Genomic DNA, 24,476 nt, shown 5'->3' on the forward strand with positions numbered 1-24,476 from the left:
CTTTGAAAGGAGTCCGTAATACACGATACCCCTCCGGTCTCATCAAATATACAACATGACCTTCTCCGGACGAAGCCCAGGCTTTGAAGTGGTCAACGGACCTTGCCGAGAGCTTTCCCCGTTCGCACACCGCGTTCTTGCAGATAACCCATTTTTCATCGGCCGTCACGATTCGTCTAAAAAAAAACGGGCTGTCTTCGTTGCATTTAACTGACGAATCGCGAGTGATCAAATGCTCGATAACGGTGTATATGCGATAAATGAAGTGTCTCTGTGTAACCGGCGTCGCGTACCGCTGATTATCCTCGATTCGAGTCTTGATTTTATCGTCGGCAGCCGCGAGCTGTGCGAACGCGTACCTCTTTCATCCGTTTTTTCGTCGCTTCGTCGCGGTGCATCGCGCACCATCTCGTCGGATTGAAGTCAAACAGGGCGCGGAAGGGGAGGTTTACAGGGCGGGTTGTAGGATTCGGGCGATTCATAAGCTCGATCGCGTCGAGGACCGGCCGGATATGTATAATGACGTTTTGTCCGAGACGGCGCTTCGGCGCTTCCATCGCGCCCATTCATTTCGCTCCGTCACGCAGCGCGATATACGACGCGGCGTCGTCGCGTTTCTATACACTCTTTATGGGTGCGATATATTAAATCGAGCACGAGCGTTTCCGCGGAGCTGCGCTCGAATTGGGACGCAGCCACCGCCGACGCGCCTCGATTCCTCGATGCGAGTCCGTGAGACGTGGCTCCCGTCGTCCTCGTAATAACGCACCGGATACAAAGGAGAAGCTGAACCATTTCGGTGGCTCGCTACGTGATCGACTTCGCGACTTAACGCCTTCCTTTCGCTTTGCGCGATGAGAAATCGCGCGGAAGGCGGAGAAGAGGGCGTCCCCTCTTGCCTCCGCGCGGCTGTCGTCCGCGAGACGCGTCGATTGTCAACGAAGGGCGCTCTCACGTGCGGAATCCCGAGCGCTGCGTTATTATGTTTTCTCGCGTGTGCGCACCAAGTATCGTCGCGTCGGCGAGAGTGAGGGAGACGGGAGATTTCAGATTCGTTAAAGAACAAACGAGATACCACCGCGCGCTTTTCTCCTGTTCCTCCGACGGTTGGAAACGGTTGGCCATGTGGTTATGCAAGAAAGATCCAACCCACGTAGGTTCCGAAAGAAAAGTGAAGATGAAAATTTGACACGTGATTTGAAAAGTACAAACAGCACTAAAGTTCCTCACAATCGTTCAAGAAGCGTATTCCATTTCTTTTTTTTTTTAAAGAGTATTTATCGACAAGCTTAACTCTTGGAGAAATTGGTAAAAGGGACGCTGTTTTTTTAATTAATTTTAGACGCCCGTAAGGCTTGGATCTTTTTGTTTTATGTAGAAAGACATGTAGAGCATCTATTGGTAAAGAAAATCTCGAAAATCGTAATTTTGGATCTTTCTTGCATAACTATATAGCCAATTTTCCTCCCTTAGAAGGATCTGTTTGAAGAATCAGTTGAGGAACACACGCGGAAGTGGTTGCACTTTTTGCAAAGACCGTTAACATCGGATCCATTTTACAGAGCGACTTGAGCCGGAGTTACGTGATAATGAAAGGGTTATTACGACAGAAATTTATTTATTCATTCACGTCATGTATAATTCGAGCTTAATGAGATAATCTGGCAAAAATGATGGTTAATTTCATAATCTCGCGGAACTTAATCCTCATCAAATATGTATAATCTGCGCGCCGTCCTGCCGTGATATATATATATCGTTTCCCTCTCCTTGACTCCCAAGTTTCAGGCAATAATTCATGCAAAGAATATAGCCACCATCCGGAGTCGAGTGACGTATATCATGCGATATCGTATTTCATACAATTAACGTATTCACAAAGTTAAATATTGCCTTTATTATTACATATGATTCTTTCTCTCTCTCTCTTTTTTCTCTCTCTCTCTCTCTCTCTCGCCGGGAGCATTTCTAATATCGTCGATTCGATCGATCCGCGGTCATTACCATATCCCGTGCGCGTCGGCGCTAATTAAAATTTTATATTTGTCGCAGTACGCCATATATCTCGGTGATGTGAAAGTAAAACGAATAATATTAATGCATAGTTAAATAATCCCAGCTGTATTTATAATATACTAATCAGGTTATAGGAATAGCAAATTGCGACGGTTTGCGTGTTACTGCGTAGCTTTGTGCAATCATACGGCCTGTATATATTGTATGTAACAGCATAACGTTTCACACGGCCCCACATTATGCTAATAGAAAAGCTAATTACGACGCATTGCGTTTTGCGAGAGAGGGCAATATAATAAGTCGCTCGCGCGGCCCAATCGCCTCTCGTGTCTTCGGGTCACGATGATTTCGAGAAAATCCTTGTACGAGATAGAGAAAGGTCGGCTCGTCGGTTATAATTAGACGGACACGTGTCAAGACGGAGGGTGCGGCGGCGGGGCCGAAATGTAGCAAGAAAAAATATCGTTATGTTAGCCCCATTTTCCGACGTCATCGCACTCGTCGATAAATAATATTATTATTATTTCGACGGCGATATATTGAAACGAGCGTTCTGCAATATTGACACACGTACGCGGCGGTAACTCCTGAATAAATATTTCTGAAAGCGGTGCGCGCGTGTAAGAAAGAAAGAGACAGAAAAAAAGGAAGAGAGAGAGAGAGAGAGAGAGAGAGAGAGAGAGAGGGAGAGAGAGACAGGGAAAGGGAGTGAGTTAATTGATGCTATCGGACGTTTTTAATTGGCCTGTTTCCGCGCGTCGCGCCATTAAATCAATCCGCTTTTATATAGGAGCTGATAAAATCTATATATCGGAGGATCTGTCTTTTTAAATCATTTCATTTTATCGTAATGCAGCGCACTTTTATCACGGAGCCGGGCTACGCCGGGCGCGACATATAAAAATATTTCTTGCGGCCGGGATATATACGCGAGTATTCGCGTTTGCCGCGAATCGTTTGTATAAAAAATGCCCGGTATGACGGCATATTTCACGATGTGAATGATTTGTCGCGCGAAATAAAGATTCGCGGAACGAGGCTCGCGGCAATTTGGCGGCTTTGAAAAATCAATGCGCAGTTGGGCAAATAGCGGAATTAACGCTCGATACTGAAGACGCTGAAGGTAAGAACACAGCCCACGCATATGAGCGCCCACGCTCGAGGAGTACCCATGCTCAGACTGTGGACGAAATTTTAAGGCAGTGCTCGGTGACACACGGAGAAAAATCTGGCGCAGCAACTATGATAATTATCTTTTTTTGCGTAACAAATTTCTTCGCAGTCCGTTTGTAGTAGTAAGTTTGTAGCGAGAAATTGGTTGCGCCAGCAAAATCTTTATCTCCGTGTTGTCGCGACAGCAACGAAATTTAGCCGGCACAATAAGCAATGAATACTCTTAACAAAATTATCGCTATTCAAACAAATCTGTTTGCTGTCACTATAGTAACAATTATCTGCGCCAGCATTAGTTTTGTTTCTCTCTCCGCATGCACACCGCGACAGGTTTCGATTCTCACGGGGGGAAAGGTCGTTCTTTCCTCCGAATTGGCTTCGCTTCGCCGAACGTTCGATTTCGCGGACGTAAAACGTCGTGTGTTCCGTGTCGAGAGCCTCGCTGGCGGAATCGTCATAAACCACCAGCGTGTCAAGTCCATCTTGATTGCGGGACCGTAAAGAATCGAGTGCTCGCGCCGGGCCGGGCTCGTTTGAGCGCGAAGTGCAAAAACGCGCGGCCTGTTGTTAGGACCCACGGCGGTGCAGGCGCGTGCGAGTATTATACCTGCACCTTGACCCGATCTAACTTCGGTCGCAAGTTACTCGCGTGCGAATCAAGATTAAGTAAGGTCGGCCTGACCTTAGTTGCCGACCATCAGACACGATCACCACGTGCGTAATCGTTTTCTGAAGAGGCGGGCGGTTCGTACCTCGGCCGCCGGTCGTGCTCCTCGTATTTGTCCTTTTTTTCTTTCCCTTTTTTTAATAATCAGCGCCCGATAAGGCTCGCCCGCTACTTTTCCTCCGCGCGATAACGAGCGAAAAGTTACGGGCTGTGTAGCGGCGAATCGATTCGATACTCCAAGATTTTCGCGACACGATGTTTCGTGACGATTTTCGTGGCCCTGCGAAATTCCCGGCCTTGGTTCATAAGCGAGAAACACCGCGAGGTGGGTTCTTTTCCTTCGAGTTATCTAAATTATTATATTACGAGGGCGGGCGCGATAAAGTAACGTGATGTAACGCTCTACCCTCGCGAGCCTGTAATTTATCCGGTGGAATTTCTCACTAATTTAAACATGTAATTTTCCTCTCTTCTTTTTTCTCCTCTTCGAAAGATGCGATATTCGAATTTTGCCGGAAGAAAGTTTCACACTCATACTCTCCCTATATATATAAAATACATATATCCCTCCTTGTCTCTCCCTAGGGTGTCGTTCGACGCCGTCGGGAAATTCGAGGTACATAACGAACGATTAACCGACGACAAGAGCGCGCGTCTCGCTCTCGATTCGCGGTCGACGTTCATTGCGATCGCATGTGCCAATGTTAAATGTCGATGTGCAGTGTTACGCACATCGGGCACCGTCGCCACAGGCGTAATTCAACGTAGCGCGATATCACGACGATCTGACGTAGCTATGAATTGGTACGTCGCGTCGCTCCATGTATTACCAGCCGGCCGAGCGATAGATAACTCGCACACGATTGTTAGAACAATGAAATAGCGATTACGTTTCTCGCGATAGCGATGAGCGGGGTTAACACCGTCTGCCCTTTCGCGACACGTTTTCGCGCGCCCCGACGATAAATGCGCCCGCTCTCCCCCTCTCTCTCTCTCCCTTTCTCTCTGCGCTCGCTCGCTTCTCTTTTAATTACGGCTAAAAAATTAACCGCCCTCGCGTTCCATTTTTTTCGTTTTGTTTCAAGATGCCGGCGGAATCGCTTTGTAAAAAACGTCGGATACTACGCGCCATTGTTTAGCACGTGCGTTGTGCACCACCCACACGTGCGCACGCTATATCTCCCTTTTATTCTTCCGTGAAGCGTTATTTAATGTTTAATTATCTGCAGTGGAGAAGCGTTTCATAATTCTCATCGTGCGTTCTTCGGGAAAACAACTACGGTTGGCGTCATGGTCAGGTCTTTTGCGCGACGGTTCACCCGCGAAACGTAGTTCGACGACGGACGATGTTCTGAATTGACATGAGATATTTCGCAGTCTCGAGACGTGCAACATTCCACGCTCGGAGGAAAATAGGAATTTCTTCCTCGAGCCTGAATCTCGGTAGGCTTGTCCGTGCTGTAAGGGACGCGGATAAAATACACGCGCGATTCTACGCGAAAAGGACGCGGTTCCTCCTTTAATTAATTGAATAAGGCGCCACGCATGAGACAAATTATTACGGACTTCCCGGCGTGACGTATTCGCGCGAATGTAAATCGCATGTTTAACATTTATTCGCCGGGAAGTAATGTTTGTGCGGGACGAGCAGTTTTACTCGCTCTAATCTGATTTATTTTCGGGATATATACATATACGTATACATATAAAGCGGCTTGAAGTGCAAAGTTCAAACAACGCTGTACCACGCGAGAGAGCGTGGTAGGGCGATTCTAGCCTGGAAAAGAAGGAAAGGTAAAAGCAGACCGGTCGAGGGCTTACTTCCTGACAAATTCATGTATTTCGCGCTTGTTTAAATCACGCGAAATTATCTGATTTGCGTTAACGTTCGCGCACGGCGAACGCGAAGGCCGGGCTTCTCCCGTGATCGGCGGATTTCAGCATTTTTCCAATGGAACAAATTTCCGCGCGCTCGCTGGATTGCTGGATATCCCCGGCGCGATAAATTTCCCGGAGTTAAGTGCTGGGAGATTTACTCGGGGCGAGGGAGACCGGCGCGACAAGTTATTCAACTATCTGATAATACATTTTTCGCGGCGGGCGAGATAGCGGCGCGTATAACGTCGCTCCGGACTTGTTCGCATGTTGACCCGACACGACATTTTACAAGACGACGAGGACGAGGAGTTGGACGCGCTGGAATCGCCGGCCAAAGTATTTCGCTTCTCCAATAACGCAATCTCGCTTCGCACTTGGAATCTTGTAACGTTGCCCGGTCATCTTGGCGCTCGTTACCGCCAGTTTCGTCGTGTCCCGTCGCGAAATGGCGGCACGAAGGAAAATGTGCGCGTGTGTGCGCTCGTTAAATCCAATACGCGACGTGACGCATCGTCGCATCGCTACGGCACATTCGCGGGCGAGAACGCGCGCGAGAAGAGATGCCGATTTATGGCCGACGGTATTGTATAATTTCATCTTCTTCGGCGCAAGAATCGCGTCGGAATCCGTCGAATATCCGGCGTCGGCCTTCCTCTCCTCCTCGTATGTTATCATTCGAATATTTCTCGATACACGTCCCGTCACAGTGATTAAGACGGATGATACCGCGCTTCCGCGGCCTTTTTCACCGAATAATTCTCCAACCTTAAATCCCTCGTCTTTCAAGCCCGCTGTATCTTCCGCCCCTCTAACGTATCCCCGAATATTTCGCGTCCGTGAATAATTTTCCCCCCGGCGAACGTCGAAGTACGCGAGAGAGACGTCTCTATTAACCCTTCCGATCGCACGTATTGATCTTCAGTTGGAAGGACGCTATCTCACGGATTAGGCCGGAGTATGTAGCTTCATTTAGGATGGATTGATATTATATCGACGGAACAATTCCTTGACCAACAGACGAAATTTGAGGGGGGCCCAAAGTTGATAGACATTATTATTATACGCACTGAGCTTTGGAGGATTAATCGGATCGCTTCGTGGTCTCATTCGATGGTCTTGTTCGAAAAGAATAGAATTTGTTACGCTCGCGTGTGTGCGCGCGTGTGTGTGTGCGTGTGTATCGGGTGAAGTCGAAAAGAACGGGGGGCTATCGCCGGCGATAAATTCGATTTCCAGGATTTGCAGAAGGGTTACAACGAACATCGTTGTAAATCAGTTCACGTTGCACGAGCGGATTAGCGACGTGTGATGCGAAAATTTCTCCTCCGTCCTGCTTGAGGAAACTCAACTCCGAGAGACGTCCCTTAACGACCCGTGCATGCCGAGTAACGGCGAGAGAAGAAGGCGGAAAGCTAGCCTAGCTGGCTAGCGAGAGCAGCCACGTCGGGGATACTTTTATCGGACAGCGTTACTAATGGATTGGTATCGTGTTCTGCCATTTGCCCGTGACGCGGCGTCGGATGGATATTCACGCGCGCATTATTTTTGCGTCAAAGCAACTGCGAGGTCAAGATTTATCCCCCGACGGGAGCGCCTAGATTATTTCGCATAAAGCAGCCGTATTGCATCCGAGCCGAGACGCCGTTCCCATTTCTACGCGGAATAAAGGAGAAGTGAAACATCCACGCGCGAATTAACAGCGAGCGCTTGTCCGGTTCAATTCGCGAAAGAAGGGGAGGAGAGGTTTATCAGTCCCGGAAAATTGCTCGTCCCCCACCGTGCTCCGTAGCGTTTTTCACCGTCAAACCCCCGTTCCTTCCCCGGCACGCTTTTTCCCCCGACCCGAAAAAGCGAGCCCGACCGAACGACCGAACTGAATTATACGAGACAGTCCGCGGGTGATAAGTTAATAAATCACCGATTAGTTTTCCCCTTTGTCATCGCGGAATCGCCGGAGGAAATCGCCGGTCGCGGCAGCGCGGCGCATCGCGTCCGCTCGAGGGCGGATACTTACCGAGACGCTTTTACGCGCCGTCGTCGTTACTTCTTTAATTCGGATTCTCCCCGCTCGCTCTTGAAATTTATCCCGCGGCACGAAAGTCGACTCGGTGGCGTCGGGGGTTTCGGGGCTGCCGCCCGTCCGTAATCTAAATCTTTTTAATGCGTTTCATCGATCCGCCTGGAGTGGTTTACAGCGAATTTCGATTCCCTTCGCCATACCATTCGTCTCAATTAACTTCCTCCCGAGATCGCGGGAGCATTAATTGGTCCGGAATTGTCCGTCGTATTTTCGCGATTTTTCTCGCGCCCGCTCACTGCCAAGAAACAGCCGGGAGGGAACGCCGCTTCCGCGCGAGCACACGGTAAAATCGTCGAGCGTGATTCGAACAGGTAATTCGGCGCGAAAGCGAGACTTACGCTCGCGGCTCGGCGCGGTCGTCAGGAAAAAGCGATATCTTATTTCACATCGTCTCTTGTGCTTCTCGCCTCGTAACGAATTCCCGCTACCCTCATTCGTATGCGTGCCGGTAATAAATGCTAAACGCCGTATATCATGTGTGTTATCGCGTGAGAATAATATGCGTCGAAAATTCAATTAGCCGCGTTCAAGCCGATCGACCGCGAACTATGCACATGCAACTCCGACCTTATCTGATTTAAGTATTTATAATTATTATTTGAAATTCATTTCCCGAAAGTGGCACGATACGGTTTCTCTTCCTTTGGCTTTTTCCCTGGCTTCCCCTTAAGCCCTGGACGCTCTGCAACACTCGATTTCGCCTTGTCTATCTCCTTCTTTTTCACCTGATATTTTTCTTCCTTTCTCCGCCGAACCTCTCTCTCTCTCTCTCTCTGTACATTCCCACCTGCATTTTCTCTACCTCGACCCGCTGTCCGATCGAAGGCTTCGGCTTTACGAGAAAGAGGAAAGATGTTCTTGACAGTAGGAGCATTTTATTGGCCTCTAAGTAGAAAAGTCCATTAAAAGTGAACTTGCGCGCCTGCGGGTCGGCGAGTTTGCGTGGACGATGCGTCCACCGTCGGGAAACACGATCGCGCTCGTTCGTTCGTTCTATCGCGAATATCCCTCATTGTTCTGGGAAGCTTCTTCGAAGTGAACTTCGATTGACCCCGATATTGCTTGTTGGCGCAATATGTGATTCGGATTAGGTCTGCGTGCGATTCGGGTCGGAATAAAACTAAGAGACTCACCCTCCCCCGCGAGTTCGAGGATCTCTCGGTGCGATTCGCAAAGTACTAACGTGAAATAAGTAGGGTCCTCGCACTTTGCCAGCGAATAATTAACACAGAAATGTGATGAAAAATGTCAGTTTAGTGTATTTGTATATAATCAGTTTATGGGACGGTCGCAAAACTTTTTCCATAAACTTCGGAACGCGTCCCGCGTCCGATGAAGAATTCGTTTTTTGGTAACTCTCAGGAGATACGTTCTCCCATCGGACACGAAATGCGTTGCGAAACTTATCGAGGAAAAAGTGTTGTAACTATCCTGTGACTGACCATCGAATAAAAATAGCCGTTGCGAACGTTACACGGAGAAAAAAAGATTTGGTTAAATTGAACGAACTAGACATGCTTCAGCTGAAGGAAACAGAATTTCCGGTTTTTACGATCCAAGTTCGCTTCTTGTAACCAGAAATTTCGTTTCCTTCGACCAAAACGCGCCCGGATCGCTCGCCGTCCGCTCACTGGCCGGTAAATTCAACCGGACATTTTTACCGAACACCGAAGAACTAACATTCAAGCAAACACTTTCCAAGGAGCGCTGGAGTAGTTTATTTTATTTGGACGAAGTAAATGTTACTTGAGTGCAGCGCATTGAAAGAAAAAAAAAAAAAAGCATTCAAGTGATATTTACTCGATCCGAGTAAAATCAACCACTCTAATCTACTCCTTAGCAAGTATTTACTTAAACAATTTCGCCAATTTCATTTCCTCAGTGCATAAATTTGACCGTGCCTGGGCGCCTAACTTATCGGCCGTGAATTGAATCGTAAGCATAAGCGCTTGAACGAATTGGTTTTTGGGCGGCGTCCGAATTTAGCCGGCGACTAATTTCCGGAAGAAACGCGACTCGGAAAAGCCCCGCGCCGGGTTGGAGGAGGAGGAGGACGACGAGTGCGGGTAACGGGACTATAAAGCAGGTAACAACAGCGGCCGCGAAGTTCAGTGATTACTGATCCCTGGCACGGGCCGCCGCGGCATTCGATACCGGGTCGACGCGCACGAACGCCTCAAGACGACATTACCATCGCGCTACGACTTCATAACACACGAATTATTAATTAATAGACACGTAAAGCTCCGGGGCCGCTACCACGTGTCGTGGCATTGCCGGCAATCAGGGCTCGTTAACTCGAAATTTATCGCGTATATAGCGCGCCACCGCGGAAATGCATTCCCATGTTTAATGCATAACAAATGCGCGGCACGATCGGCCGCGGTGTGTGCTCGGAAATAATGATGATTCGCTTACTCGCGGATTGCGCGAATATCGATTACACAAGACGATTAGGTATAACGTTAACGGAAGTCGCGGTACACGGTGGAAATTAGCGGAGAGACGCGACTACGGAAAAAAGCAGCGTCTCTCTCTCTCTCTCTGTCTCGATAAAATCGACCACGAATGAACGCGAATTACGCGGGGCTTTTAATTGACCGTGGCCGTTAACAATACGGGTGCACGTCGCCGCGAATCTCGTTCGCTCCTGTTCGCTCGCGCCGGAAGGAACTATTTGCTGCGGAGCGATAAAACATCCCGACGCGACTGCTACGAGTAATTAATTGCTAACCAACGGCGGAGCGATCTATCGTCGAGCTCGTGATTACGATGAAGCGCGTTTTATTCCGCGACGGTGGAAGAACCCGCGAGGATAAAGGCGAGGTTCTTGGCTAACCGCGTGGAGTCCTTCGACTGGAAAGGGGCGGTTTTTAAAGGAGAAGTCGCAGTACGAGAGCCGGCTTCTCAAATCGATTCTAATCATTTCTCACGAGCTTCGGGAACGTCCCGACGGGTAATCTTATTAGTTGTACGTATGAGCTTCGGGTGTTTGCGCGATCGGAAAGGTCGCGAAGCGAATTACGAATTCGCTACCTGAGTTACGTAAATTAGAAAGCATTTTGCATTCTCGCAAGTAATTCGAAATGTTATATCGTTATGACAGCCGCGATTATACGGTAGAAAATAAAGTGTTAACTTAAACATTCGTTGCGTGTCCCGGAAAGTCCACCCTAATTTGAAATCGAGATAACTCATTTGTCGTGTGTTGTTTGTTCACAAATTGAAAATATTAATGAACTGACACTGATACATTTCCTCCCGACGCGTGATATTAATTGTTTTCATTTAAATTGTATTCGTAATAGTAACATTTGATATTGATTAAATTGACATATATTTATAACGTCAATATAATAAAATATTATTTCCACGCTAGAAGTAATTTATCTTTTTTAATCACTTTTTCTTAATCGCTTCCTTAAGATGTCGCCAGTGACCGTGCCTGAAATCTTTTCGATTATGTGCCATTTAGTTGTGTCGAAAGAACTCGAAGTAACGTTTCATTTTTAAATGATATAGAAAAAATGCCAAGCTACTACACTGATAAATATAAATATAACGTAATAGAAACGCGACAAAAATCAGCTGTGTGTTAATCTTACTTTGACGCCGTTGGATAGATCGTGCTGAAAAACCCGTCGCAAAAGTATGAATCGCGCTGCGTAGGTGGGCGTCCAATTATTCGCCAGTAATTATTCAAGCTCGATGACGGATTCTTGGTCGGTAATCGATAGCTGTAGATCAGTTGGAGCGAATTGCAGAGCGTCGGCTCCGTTGTATAGCGCCTGGGTTATTCTACATCGGGCTTGGTGATCTCGTTAATAATACATACATGGCATTTGGGTATTTCGTAGATAAATACACGACCGGCCGTTTACACAGGTAACCCGCTAACCGGGAATTCCGTTCCCATCGCGCGGCCGTCGTAAAGCTCCGCCGTCAAGGTGAAGCGAGGGGAGTTAATAAATTTCACGAGTGACTTAGAAGGCATATATCGCAAATTTTATGCGGCGCTTACGAGGTATAAGCTTTTGCCGCGCGTCTCTTGATCCTCATACATATTCATGAGTTCCTTCGCTTCGCAGGATTAGATTTACTAACACCTTTTCTAAAGCGACGAAAAGCGTTAAACACCTTCGCATAAACCTCAAGAACTGAGCATCCGAAAATAGTCTTTCTCTCTCGTTTATATTAAATCTTATATAAGTCACATTTCTGTATACCGTATCTTGTATATTATACTTACTGATTAATGCACGTTCGATTTGAAGATATCGTTCCTTAAGCATTTAATTAACAATCCACGCGGAAAGGGAAATCCGGTTGAATTTATCTGACAATCGACACAAACCGAACGTGATTCTACTCGAAGGAATTCCTGCTTCTCATTACCAGCCGAATTTGATTCTCACAACCAGAGATTTTCTCCCAGCCAAGACCGGCTTAACCGGACTCTTTTTTCGTGCACTGTTAGGTAACGACGCCTGTGAAAAAGTTAGAACAACACCGCTATTCGCGAGCATCTCCTCCTTTTTTGCATCATCCTTACGCCGTTACGCTGTATTCTTACGATATCGCGACCTAAATTCATACACTCGCACTCCGAACGACCGCGAGGCAAGGTAGTCGTGCGAATAGTTGCCCGCATAAAATCCACACTAACGCGACTAACTAAATCCTGTTGGGAATTCTCGTTCCGACGACGAACGAAGAGGAGGAGGAGGAGGAGGACGAGGAGGAGAAGAGTCGGGGTGAGGGAAAGATAGGGAGTGAGGTCGACGGTGTTACAAGGAGGCACTTTTGATCGAGTGTCCCCTCGAAAGCACTTCGTAGTCGTTGAAAGCCTCCACGCGAGGCGACCGGCTCGTGCTGCGAATGTTACTGATACACCCGGTACGTACCGTACATAAGCCGGCACATAGGACGGTATATATTTCACAACGCGCTGAATGCAACAGGACCCACTTCAGAGATCATACGCTCGGAGGAGTGCATCAGACTCTTCGCGAGATCCCCGGGAAAGGATAGGAATGGCGGACAGAAATGGTGTTTCAGTTACTTGCTGCAGGCCCGCATTATTTCAGCGAACTGTTTCGAGTCTCCGCGACAGTTCATTAGTAATCACGAGGGTCCTTTTTATTCGCCTCTACAGATCGGCCCTCCGCACGACGCTTCTCCCGTCGTTTCTCCGCGGAAGTTGGACGGTGTCGCTCAAATGTGAATTTCCGAAGACGATTCGAATCGCACCGCGGATCTGCGCCGTCTGTCGATACTCGGAGCCCGAAGCGGTCGACGATATGACCCATTGTATCGATTAACCAGTTAACTGTGGCGATCTCTTTGCAAAGCGCCCACCAGTGTGTGTCGCGATAATCAAGCGAGTTAGCTCTCAGGAAGTTATAAATCCAACTCAAATTATTTATAATTTTCATTTGTTTGTTTCATTTCGTCTTGACCTCCAAACATTTTATTCCTATTAAAATTTACGAATATAATTTAGTTACCGCCAGAATTACAATTTAAATATCAAATTGTAACAAAATTTTACGCATGACGGATATAGTCGTCATGACACAAGATTCTGCCGCATCTCCATGACGGATATAGTCGTCAAACACACTTAACTGGTTAAGTTAGCAACGTGCTGTAATCGCCGCTTAATTACTACTCTCGGCGTCGCGTTGCGAGACGATTAACCGCGATATCGGCCGAATTTTCCTCGACACTTTTCGACATCCGGACAAATCCGTCAAGCTTCGCCGTCGACTTCATCGTTGACTTCATCGTTCCTTCGCTGACGCGTTGTAAAATCGGACGTAATGCCGCGAGTGTTCGTCGCCGTTGCATCGCGACTCTGTCGAGTGCTCGGCGATCGTTAGCGAACACTTGTGTCCTTTACATCGGATCGTTAGACGATCATCTTCGTTTAAGATTTAAGAGATGCCTGGTAAGCGAGTCGCCGGTGCACGGCGGCGGGATAACGATCGTCCTTGCGGCCCTTCTCTCACCTTCCCTTCTCCCCTCCCTTCTCCTCGCTCGACCCCTTTCGCTTCGTGGGTGTCGCGATATTACGGCGGCCGCTTGGAAATTTTATGAACCCTTCGCATCCACGTCGTATTACACCGGCGTTCGCCGGGCCCGACATCCGCGATCGTTCTCCGTGCCGAGGAAACGATCGTCCCACGGAATAGAGCGTTTCCAGGAGCATCACGCGTCGCACCGGCGGCGATAGTAGTCGCGATTGTTGTTCGGTAACGCTAGTTGGTACGTTAGAGTGATATTCCGGCCGGCTTACGCTCATCAATACGCAATCCGACAATGATCCTGATGCAATATTGCAGCTCGAGACGAGTCACGGATCGATAACGAGCGTCGACCGTCGTCTTCGTCGTCGTCCTCGCAGGAGCAGCTGCGGCACCGAGACATCTCCTCTCGTAACGAGAGATTCATTTCCCGGCGCTGTTCGCACGACAGATCTGACCGAGGGTCTGACAAACAAATCGACGCTCGTTGACTCGCTAATTACACGCGCCGGTTAATTGGATAACCACGGTAAGGCGTGGCCCCCGGCGATTACCCCTCGCGGCCTTTTACTGCCGCTCACCCTGCCCGTTGCGTTTTCGCGAAGGCCGCATTATACGAGCCCGAGAGCACAGTCTCCGCGTTGTTAATAACCCGTCCGTAATTTATCGGCCAAGTTTAAATGAGCCGACACCGTCGAAAAACTTCCGGGACGCCCATTAGGCGTGTAATGCGGATTTACGCGAGCGAGCCGTCGATTACCGGCGCGCGCCCGTTCGCCAACCGTGATTCACCGCATCGGCCACATCACACGCAGCTTTCGCATCGCGATTTTGTCGCACGCGTCATGTCGCTTAATACCGCGGTAATTTGTCGCCGAGGATCGCTTTCTCCCGGTTGAGCCCGCCGTTAGAGTGCGATTCGCGCCCAGCCAGTGCCGTTTATGTGAGCATTAGATGCATATTGGTTTAAAGTGGGTTCCTACTTCGGACGGCCGGATTTTCAAGCCATTTTTAAGAATCTTATATGTATATATATATTTACCTTAACTTCGCTTCAAATTAACGTTTATTATTAGACAGTGGAATAAATATATAGGGATATAATTTCGCTTGATAAATACGAAATTTATCGTAACGCTGAAAATATGACACTGATGGGTGATACGTTCTTGATGAGTCACCAACGAGACAGAGAACTCACGTTTTCGTCGAAGAAGCGCCGCGCACACTCGATCCCGACCGACACACTCCGACTTTATGTCCGCGTCGAAGTTCAGGCTGCCCAAATTGAATTCGGCAAGTGTGGATCCATCTCGTTTATCTCGCGTTTGACATATTCAATCCGCACGATTGTTTGCGAAGTTACACCACGAATGGGAAAAACAGGAGACGTCACTTTGTATCTGAGGAGACAGGGAGAGAGAGAGAGAGAGAGAGAGAGAGAAAGCGCTGACACAAAACCGCGAACAAAAGGCGCTGTCCGAGCGAAGGAAAAAAAAAAGGGGAAAAAAAAGCAAGAAAGAAAAAGATGCGAGAGATGAGGAGAAATGTATATCTTTGCTATAACGTGTCACGTTCCATTATGCAAAAGAATAATGCCTCTTTTCTTTCCTCTTTCTATTCGCAGCCGACAGCAGCTTCCTACTGGCAAACGCCCAGATCGTCGACTTCCCGATCGTCTATTGCAACGAGAGCTTTTGCAAGATCTCCGGCTACAACCGTGCCGAGGTATGAGCACCTTATTAATAAATACGATCGACACTCGATTCCCCGATTTTTCCTTCATCTTTCACCTTCAACTCAATCTCGCTTTGATGTCATTTACGAAATTGCCTTCGTTTCTATATTTCGAATTTGCAGGATTCACGTGACGCGAGAGGTGCGCCTCTCGCGTGCGACCTCGTGTATTCGATTAATTACACGGCGCATCGCGCGGCCGTCACGAATTTGTTTAATTTGCTAACCCAACGACAATGGTCCCTCCCCGTTGGATATCTCCGAAAACCGGGCCGTCGCAATCTATCGGCGTTGTAACATTTCACGCATCACAACCGCTCGGTACGAGAGCCATCCGAGCGCCGCGCGCGTCGTTGCGCATCGACGCTCGGTTTTCGCCGTTAAAGATCCGATACGGTGTTTACAACATTGCCGTATATCCCGAAACAACCCTGATGTCCACCTGGCGGCGGTGGTATGAGCGATGGCTCACGGTTATCCCGGTGCCATCGCTCACTCGCCAGGACGAGAGTGGCGCGGCCGGCGCGGATAACGGGATTCAGCGACTGCTGCGAGTTGATTCATTCGGCATCGATTTATGGCTGACGCACGCGGGGATAAAAGTTGGCGCAAGGCGCGCGCGAGGCCGAGAAGTCCGCGAGATGATATCGCGCGACCAGCGAGCCGTGATATCGGACTTCAGGCTAATGGCTAATCGCTAATTTGCCCGATCGATACGGCTCGGCCGGACCCCCTCAATAATTTAACTCTCGGTTTAAGGATTATTACCGGATATTTGTTATCGTGGAACGCTGGATCCCGCGCCGATCCCGGGATTTACGCGAAATTAAAAAGGGGAGATCCGGCCGGCGGTCCGATTCTCGATAAGAAAACGCGCGATGTGTGTGTATGTGTGTGTGTGTGTGTGTGTGTTGCTGTCTACTCGTTATTTCGAGCGACTCCTTTCGGAACGATTGCACGAGCAGTCGTTAGAATTCGCCGCCTAATAGTGAAGATATCAAGAAGGGCCGTAATGTTACTTTCTCCTCTATTATTAAAATTCACTTGAAAAATTGGCGTATTTGTTTCCTTTATTTTCGTATTATATTCTTCTTGCTTATCTGTTTTCTGGGACTAATAAAATTATTGTTATCTTTTTTGCTTTACTTCACGACACGCATGCTTTTATTGGTTTTTTTTCAAGGAACCTCAGTTAAAGAATCTATATCGATCCGCACCGTTTGGTGAAAGTTCGACATGGGGCGACTTTTCTCCGGAAGAAAAAAAAAAGGGGGAAAAAAAACGACCGTAAATCATGTATGCGGGAGTAAACAGGATACCCGGGGGAGGCTGGGGGGAAAGGAGGAACGATCGTGAAATGGCGTCGCGAGGAATACGCGAAAATTGCTGTGCTCCTACTTATATCAAACATCTTGAATTATTCGATCGACGCGACGCTCCGGCCGAACGTCTCGACCAAAACGGCGATGTAGACGGGGGGAGGCAGAGTAACTACCGTTTCTGTAAGACTCCCAATGTTCCAATCCTATTGTTCGGGAAGATACATGGATTTGGGGTTTGCAAACTCCATTACTGGAAGCCGGATTGGGGGTGCTTTTGTGGGAAGGTTTACGCGGTACGGGGAGCGGCGGAGGCGACGACGACGACGAACCGCGGGATGCGCGCCTTCGACCTCGTTCCGACGTTTCGCCGGCGATGTAGCGGTCTTGTACGATTTTTTTCTCTCTCTCTCTTTTCCTATAACAATTACATCGCGTTAAAAAGGGTCGTCGGTCGCGCGAGTTCGTTAACGTCCGCGTTCTCTCTCTCTCTCTCTCTTTTTTTCCTCGTGAGCGTCGCGAAGCGATAAATCTCCGCTGCCGGAGCGCGCGAAACAGAAAACTACGCGCGACCTTTGGCTCCGTCTGAAGTATGTTTCCACCGACGTTACTAACGACGTTATTAAGGAAAATGACGTCTCCGGTCTGATTACCCGGGGCGGCCCTCAAAGACGGGTAATCGGGTTAATGTAATCGTACAATCGTAGAATCTCTTTCTCGCGTCTAACGTCCTCCTCGCGAGGAGGATCTCCTTCTCGTCTTTTTCGCAGCGGCATCACGCCCGACATTTCGCCCTCATCCGGGAGCCACGCTCTCCCTCCGTTACCCCCGAAGTGCGTGCACCGCTTGTTCACACCCGCCCGTTTTATTTCATCGTACACACAACACCCGAACCGCCAGTAAAATAGAACGAAAAACGATGGAAGAAAAACAACGCGGCCTACACACAACAGACCTATTGCTATTGCACGGGAAATATGGCTGTTGCGTTATTTCCGTGCCGTTTCATCGCGCATCCGCACGCTCGCGCAAATATTGAAACGAGAGATACGAGCGCGCGCGGCATTGTATCCCGATGGCGGCGCGGATTATTCGAAACAAATCTGTCTAATGCCGCAGTTCGCGGTGCGAGTTAATGGCGCGGCGATGAAGGAAAGTTCTTCCCCCTCCCCCTCCCCGTGTTCCCTTCTCTCCGTGATCCTCCTCAACTTCGCTGTTTCACGTGCGCGATCTATATGTATGTACGAGATGTTACCCGCTCTCTAGCTCGCCCGCTCGCCCGACGACGACGACGTTATCTGCGCGGTCTGATCGCGCGTCCAATTAAAAAATTGCAGGGCGCAGGTTGAAGCACGGCACGAAAGTTATATCGCTCCCTGTTGCGTCCGCGTTGGGCCGCGCGCGCGCCGGGATTTAAAGGTCAGCACTACGGGATTAATAAATCTGTTTCGAGGTCGAAAAACACGATATCGCCCTACGCCCGATATCCCGCACGAATGGCCGTTTCTCGCTTTCGTCGGCCGTTTGATAACAAAAATCGGGTCAGCCCAATCTATCCGCCCTTATCGATCCGCGGGATCGCTGTGCTTTCCAAGAACAATTTATTCGGAATGACTGATGCTTATGGCGTTTGACGCGCGGCCCGAGATATATACGCGGCATTCCGCATTCTTATTCCCGAGACGGATTTGAATTTCATGCCATCGATCCGCGGGATCCGGCTATTTAAAGGAAAATCAGCTTACTCCGGCGAGCTCACTGATTTACACCGGCCGTTATTCGCAATTATACCTCCCTTCTTTTATCGTCACACCGTTTGCCTCTCGGTTTTACGCGTCGCGGGAATTCGCGAGCGGGCGCGGTCGTCGGAACCCGACTAGAATTTGTTATCAGGTATATATTTGATACTGCAACAAGGTCCTAAATTTTCCCAACTAACAAGGTGAGTGAGCAAGATAATCCTTACTATGGTAATTACTATGGCAATCCTAAATCATATAGTGAGAAAAATTGCACAAGGAGAACTTTTAGAAGATTATAATAATTAGGCACGTATTAGGACTTTAGTGTATCGTCCCAATTTTTGTTATTTTATACATTTTTATCAGGTCCTTTTTGGGATCTCATTCACTTTATCTATCATTCGACTAAAAATTTACTCCATGGTTCAGCACACACACACACACACACACACACACACACATACATATAGATTGAACTCAACCGGTTGTTGGGTCCACCTAAAATTATTCTATCGGGTCCCGAGAAGTCATGTAACGCTGCGTGGCAATCAGAATCTTAATCAAATTCCATTATAATGTGCATATCAGGTTATATTATCGAGTCTCTATTACGTTTTATCTCGGATAACCGAAAGAATTAGGACGATAAATTTTGTTTTTTATAATTATTTCCATAAAAATATATTTGTTGTTTTTGCAAATTATTAAAGTCGAAAATTGTCGAATGCTAACGACATCTGCGTTTCGATTTACACCTTGCAGGTACTTTTCACTAGTTCAGCACTCCCTGCTTCTTACAAATCCCGATCTAATCATAATCCTTTCCGTTATACGAGAGGTAAAACGTGATAGGAATTCGATATAACCTAATGAGGGCATTATAATGAATCCTATGTAATTAAGATTCTGATTACCAGGTAGCGTTACATGACTTCGTAGAGCCCGATAGTATAACCTTAGATGGACCTGATAACCAGTTATTCATATAACACACAAAAGCTTGCGGTAACACTGTTGCAACGTTGCAACAATGTTAACGTTAGCTTTTGTGTTATATGGATAAGGGTTCGAGCCGAGCTGGGATAATAATAATTTATAAAATAATTTCCAGTCGGGAACGAAGATGAAATCGGAATGGAAGTCCGCCTCTTCTTTTCTTTCCTCCTTTTCTCGGCAGACGTTTGAAAATGTCGCGCATTTACGTTTAAATCGTAACTCACGTTACAGTCTTTATTATTACGTGATGAGCGCAAAGTGCTTATTAATAATAGGCGGGCTGTTCTAATTATGAAGCGGACTCATCGATCCTCCACCACTCATGGCCGTCGCGCACATTTATCACCTATCCGTGTATCCCTTATAATTACTTATCTGCAATGAGAACGCACATTACGAACACGCGCACATGTACACACGTACACACACGATGCATCTCGCGGACGAACAAATGGATCGTGCGTTTCATGCGTTCCCCACTTTGTTTCCAGGTTATGCAAAAGTCATGCCGTTGCGGATTCATGTACGGGGAACTGACGGACAAGGAAACGATCGCCAGGATCGAGGAGTGCCTCGAGGGCCAGATCCACGATCAATTCGAGATCCTACTGTACAAGAAGAACAGTAAGTCTCCCGACCGTCCGATCTCTTGCATGCGGCGGCTTCAATGTGGCGTCCATGGCTTTTTCATGGAAATCGATGGTTTCGGGCGTCGCGTCCGGCCGTATTAGCGGGGCCCGATTTACGGGGGGGGGGGGGGACCCCCAAAAANGGAAACTTCGGGAACTTTGTAATTCTCGGAGGCAAAGCGTCGGTCGTTCCTCCATCAGAGAGCGATATCGAGATCGTTTCGCTCGCGGAAAGAGGAAATACCATCCAATTTACGAACGGTTTTGCCGTGCGAACGAAACAAAGATTAATTTATCCAATTGCCGAAATTGCTGGAGAGCGAGCGCCATGCCAGCTATCGTTCGCCGCGGCGTCATTTAACCGTCGGTGCGCGATTCGCGCGATCCTGGTGAGATTCGCGGCTGAAATCCCGCCGGGTAGCGCGAGTACGTTTTTCTTCGCGCATTTGTCACGTACGGTAATTGGATGGTCGTGCAAGAGAGGGGGGTGGGAGGTCGCGGAGGGATGCACGCGCGGACGGAGAAGGGAAAAATTCCCCCGCGGAATCCCTCGGTCGGCGGAATTATTGTGCGAAATTTGCATGCGCGTGTTTATCGGGCCGCATCTAGTTTCCTATTGCGCCACCGTGCACTTTATGCGCCGTGCACGCGGAAACGTTCGAAGTACCCGGCAATCAGCGGTCTGTGTGTTTAATGGAAAACAAAACGGCGTCGTTTTAACCGCCGGTGAGCCGACACCTCGCCGGCGGGACTCCGTCGAATTAATCGGCACACCACCGCCGTAAATAACAGCCGTTGGCCCGCAATCGCGACGATCTCCGCGGACTTTCCCGATGTAATCATCGATACATGGTATACTGGATGGAACATGCGGCAAGATTTCTTGATCTATCGCGTCGACGGATCCGGAAAAAAAGAGAAGCAGTACGTTTGTACGCGAATCTCTTTCTCCGCGAAATAAACTTTATATCCCGCAAATAGATTTTTAAGTATCTTTTTATCAGTGCACTATCTTTCCATCGGTTGAATTTTGTCTGCGAAAAAGGAGCAACAAACGAATGTTTATTTCAACAAATGGAGCTGTTTAGTTTCTCAAATAATCAGTGTTTCTTTATATATGGGCGCATCAAATAACATATTTATTTGATATTTTCACCTTTAATACTTTTTGTATTTAATATTAAATTATGCCGTTTATATCGAACCCGGGTCAAACGTATATTAAACCCAAAGAAACACTTCTCTCGGTGTAACGGGAGCGAGAACAATACGGTATTCCCAGACAGCACAAGGCTTTAAAACCGGCACCTAAGACTCCGAGCGTAATTGAATGTTCGGTATTTTCGCGACTCGCCGTCGCGGCATGTTGAATAATTACGATACGAGAAACACGAAATTAATCCTTTGATAAAAATCGAGGCGGTGCATATCGCGAGATCAAAGAGCCTGCTGCTTTTGAGGACACGTCGCCGCGAGTGGTTGCCGTTCTTTGCGCCGCGATGTCAAAGCAGTAACATTTTTACGCGCGTATTATGCGCGGAGCGTGACGCGTGATAGATAATGTTTGTCGCAAAACCCTGAAAATTTATACGCTGCTTCCCGCGTTAGGGCGCACACACACACACACACACACACACGCATACACGACAGTTCCCCTCCGTTCTCTCGTATCTCGGCAACCGTAAGCGCGTTCGAGGGATTTCCGTTGAGAATCGACGAAGGAAATCTGAGAAAATCTGTCTTACGTCACTGTGGCTCGAGTGGTCTCAATTAATCGCACGAGCACGAGTTAATTATCTTAATATATACCCCGAGCAGACGCGCGTTTAAATCGCGACGACGACAACACAACAACAAGAATAACGATAACAACAATCGCCGATAACGAAACCATCGATCTCTCGGGAAACACTTTGGGTAAACGCCTCGAGGCACGAGATGTATCATTGTGCATGTGCAATACCGATCGAACATCGAAACGTAAGTGTTCGTATCACCCGGCGACACTAATACGATACAACGACCGGCAAGATCCGTGTTATCGCCGCTCGTTATTCCGTCACCCACATCATCTCGCTCGGATGTTCGTGTATTATCTCTCTCTCTCTCTCTCTCTGTATCTCTCTCTCTTTCTCTATCTCTGTGTCTGTTTGTCTTTCTTTCTCCATGAAAGTTCTCGTCCGCGCTATTCTTTCCGGTCTTGAATTTTTATCCGTAGAGGAAAACGTCCTCCCTTAATAACGACGCAACGTCTTAAGCTCAATAATGAAAGATCGTTCTGTTTAAAGGTACCCCACGAGGTATGTCTAGCACAGGTTCGCAAAAGCGTGCTCGCAAATGCCACCAGTAAGTCACCCACGAATCTAAAACAGTATATAACAGACACCATACGACAGATATATATATATATATACCTTACCATACCGATTTACATTCACGCGGGACGCATCGTCCAAGAAGCATCGCCGATATCCGAGGCGAGATATCGCGCGGCGATGCTTCGGGAACGACGCCCTGCATGCGTATATACACCTGCTTCAGCGCGATCGACCGGTTGGCCTTCGAGGACCGTCGAACGGATCGTTGGATAATCAAAAGCGCTATAACTATAACTACTCGCTCTAACGAGGGACAGCTCTGTCTATCTGAACATTATTCGGCTATTCGGCTCCGTCCTTTGATTTCGTTTCGTGTCTCGTTTCACCTCGATCCTCGATTCGATTTGCCCCGCGATGTTAAAATCCGCGTGCGAGTACACAAGTACGCAGTGGAGTCTCGTCGAACTTACGTTCTACACTTGGAATCTTGAATATTGTTAAATATATCTGTAAAATCGCGCCGTGCGTGTGGCAACGTCGAGGAACGTAATGACCGGAGACCGCGGGAGTGGTGGGGAATTATTTCGGATCGGGAGATACAACACGGAGAAAAGAAGCGCTTGAACCGAGTGAACGTAATTACTTGTTCTTCAGCCTCTCGAGTCGAGTAACATTTCGATCGATTTCAATATATTTCAACGGCTTGTAGTTGAGATTAATTTGAGCGCAGTAACGCCTTACTTTGTAAGTGCCTCGTGGTGCCCCACTCTGCATAAGTTGCTACCATAGTATACCACTATAGTCGCTACTATAATTGACAGACATAAAGACAGGATATGTGAGTATACCCCACGTCTCTACGTCTATCAGCACGGTTTCGATTCCATCCTCCGTCTAGTTCTGTATTGTATGCCGACGGTTAGACCGATCTCAGATGTTCACGCTTCTCCACCGCTTATCTTCAGCGCGTCGATTTCAATTTCACGAAACTTCGATTGATTTTCATCAAGTTCGCGAGAAAAAGTGAGTCACAGTCCTGTCGCGCCGATTCACCCCTCGATACACCTTCACTTCCTGACATATATTTAACACCGCCGCGAGAGAGGCGTGTCCGTGAAGTTCGTCGATACAGATTCGCCGTTAGTCTCCCTCGTCGCGCGGTTGACTTTGGCTTTTTTCGAAATTCCATTTCTAATGTACACACTCGTCGCCTTCGTTTCCCCCCGTGATAGTAAGTGGGGACCACCCACAGTCTCCTCTCTCTCTCTCTCTCTCTCGGTGGCCGCTAAAACGGAAAGGTTATAGCCTCGCAATAGCGCCATAGTTCGCCGACGGCTGTAAAAATAGATCACGGACGATATTTTCGCGCGACATTACGCCCGTTTGGCGAGTCTAAGTGCCTTTTTGCCGGACAAAAGGCCCGGCCAATGGCCCTTATCGTCGGAAGGGACGGATGCAACGGCGCTCGTGTCCTCTCCTCGCCGGAGAGAGGAAGAGCGTTACCTTGAGTAGATTATCAAGCCCGCGAGATTGATTAACCCCGCGAAGAGAAGGGCGTTATAAAGAGCGAATTAATTAAACGCCATGTTGTGATAAGCGAAAATTTTTACCCCCCGGTAAGTTTCGCTTTTATTCGCGCTTTATCCCCGTGTGGACGGCTTGTACATAATATACAGCGTGAAAAACCGCATATTTAGATGGCAAATTTGGCTCTTATCGCGTCAACGGACAAATTGTACGACACGGAGATCTCGCTTGCGTATCTCTTATCTATCTTTCTGTAGATTTCGTTGTTTTAAATGAACGCTCGCGCCGGAATTAAACGCAAAATCGAAATATTTCGATTGTCATTAGCGAACTTCATCTTTCGCTTGGGGGTCTCTGATATACCGTTT

The 24,476-nt window shown here is 48.0% G+C and overlaps 1 protein-coding gene across 2 annotated transcripts in view; it reads left to right on the forward strand.

Moving 5' to 3' along the window:
- Nucleotides 1–24,476, forward strand: part of LOC106745166 (potassium voltage-gated channel protein eag) — a 74,403-nt gene that overhangs the window by 27,201 nt on the left and 22,726 nt on the right. For both annotated transcript variants that reach the window (XM_014620500.1, XM_014620501.1), the window contains exons 2-3: nucleotides 15,468–15,568; nucleotides 20,126–20,258. In XM_014620500.1, the coding sequence (XP_014475986.1) occupies nucleotides 15,468–15,568; nucleotides 20,126–20,258 (234 nt within the window). The remainder of the gene's footprint in view (nucleotides 1–15,467; nucleotides 15,569–20,125; nucleotides 20,259–24,476) is intronic.

Source organism: Dinoponera quadriceps, unplaced genomic scaffold, assembly GCF_001313825.1.
Source record: "Dinoponera quadriceps isolate SergipeBrazil2010 unplaced genomic scaffold, ASM131382v1 scaffold1425, whole genome shotgun sequence".
NCBI lineage: Eukaryota > Metazoa > Arthropoda > Insecta > Hymenoptera > Formicidae > Dinoponera > Dinoponera quadriceps.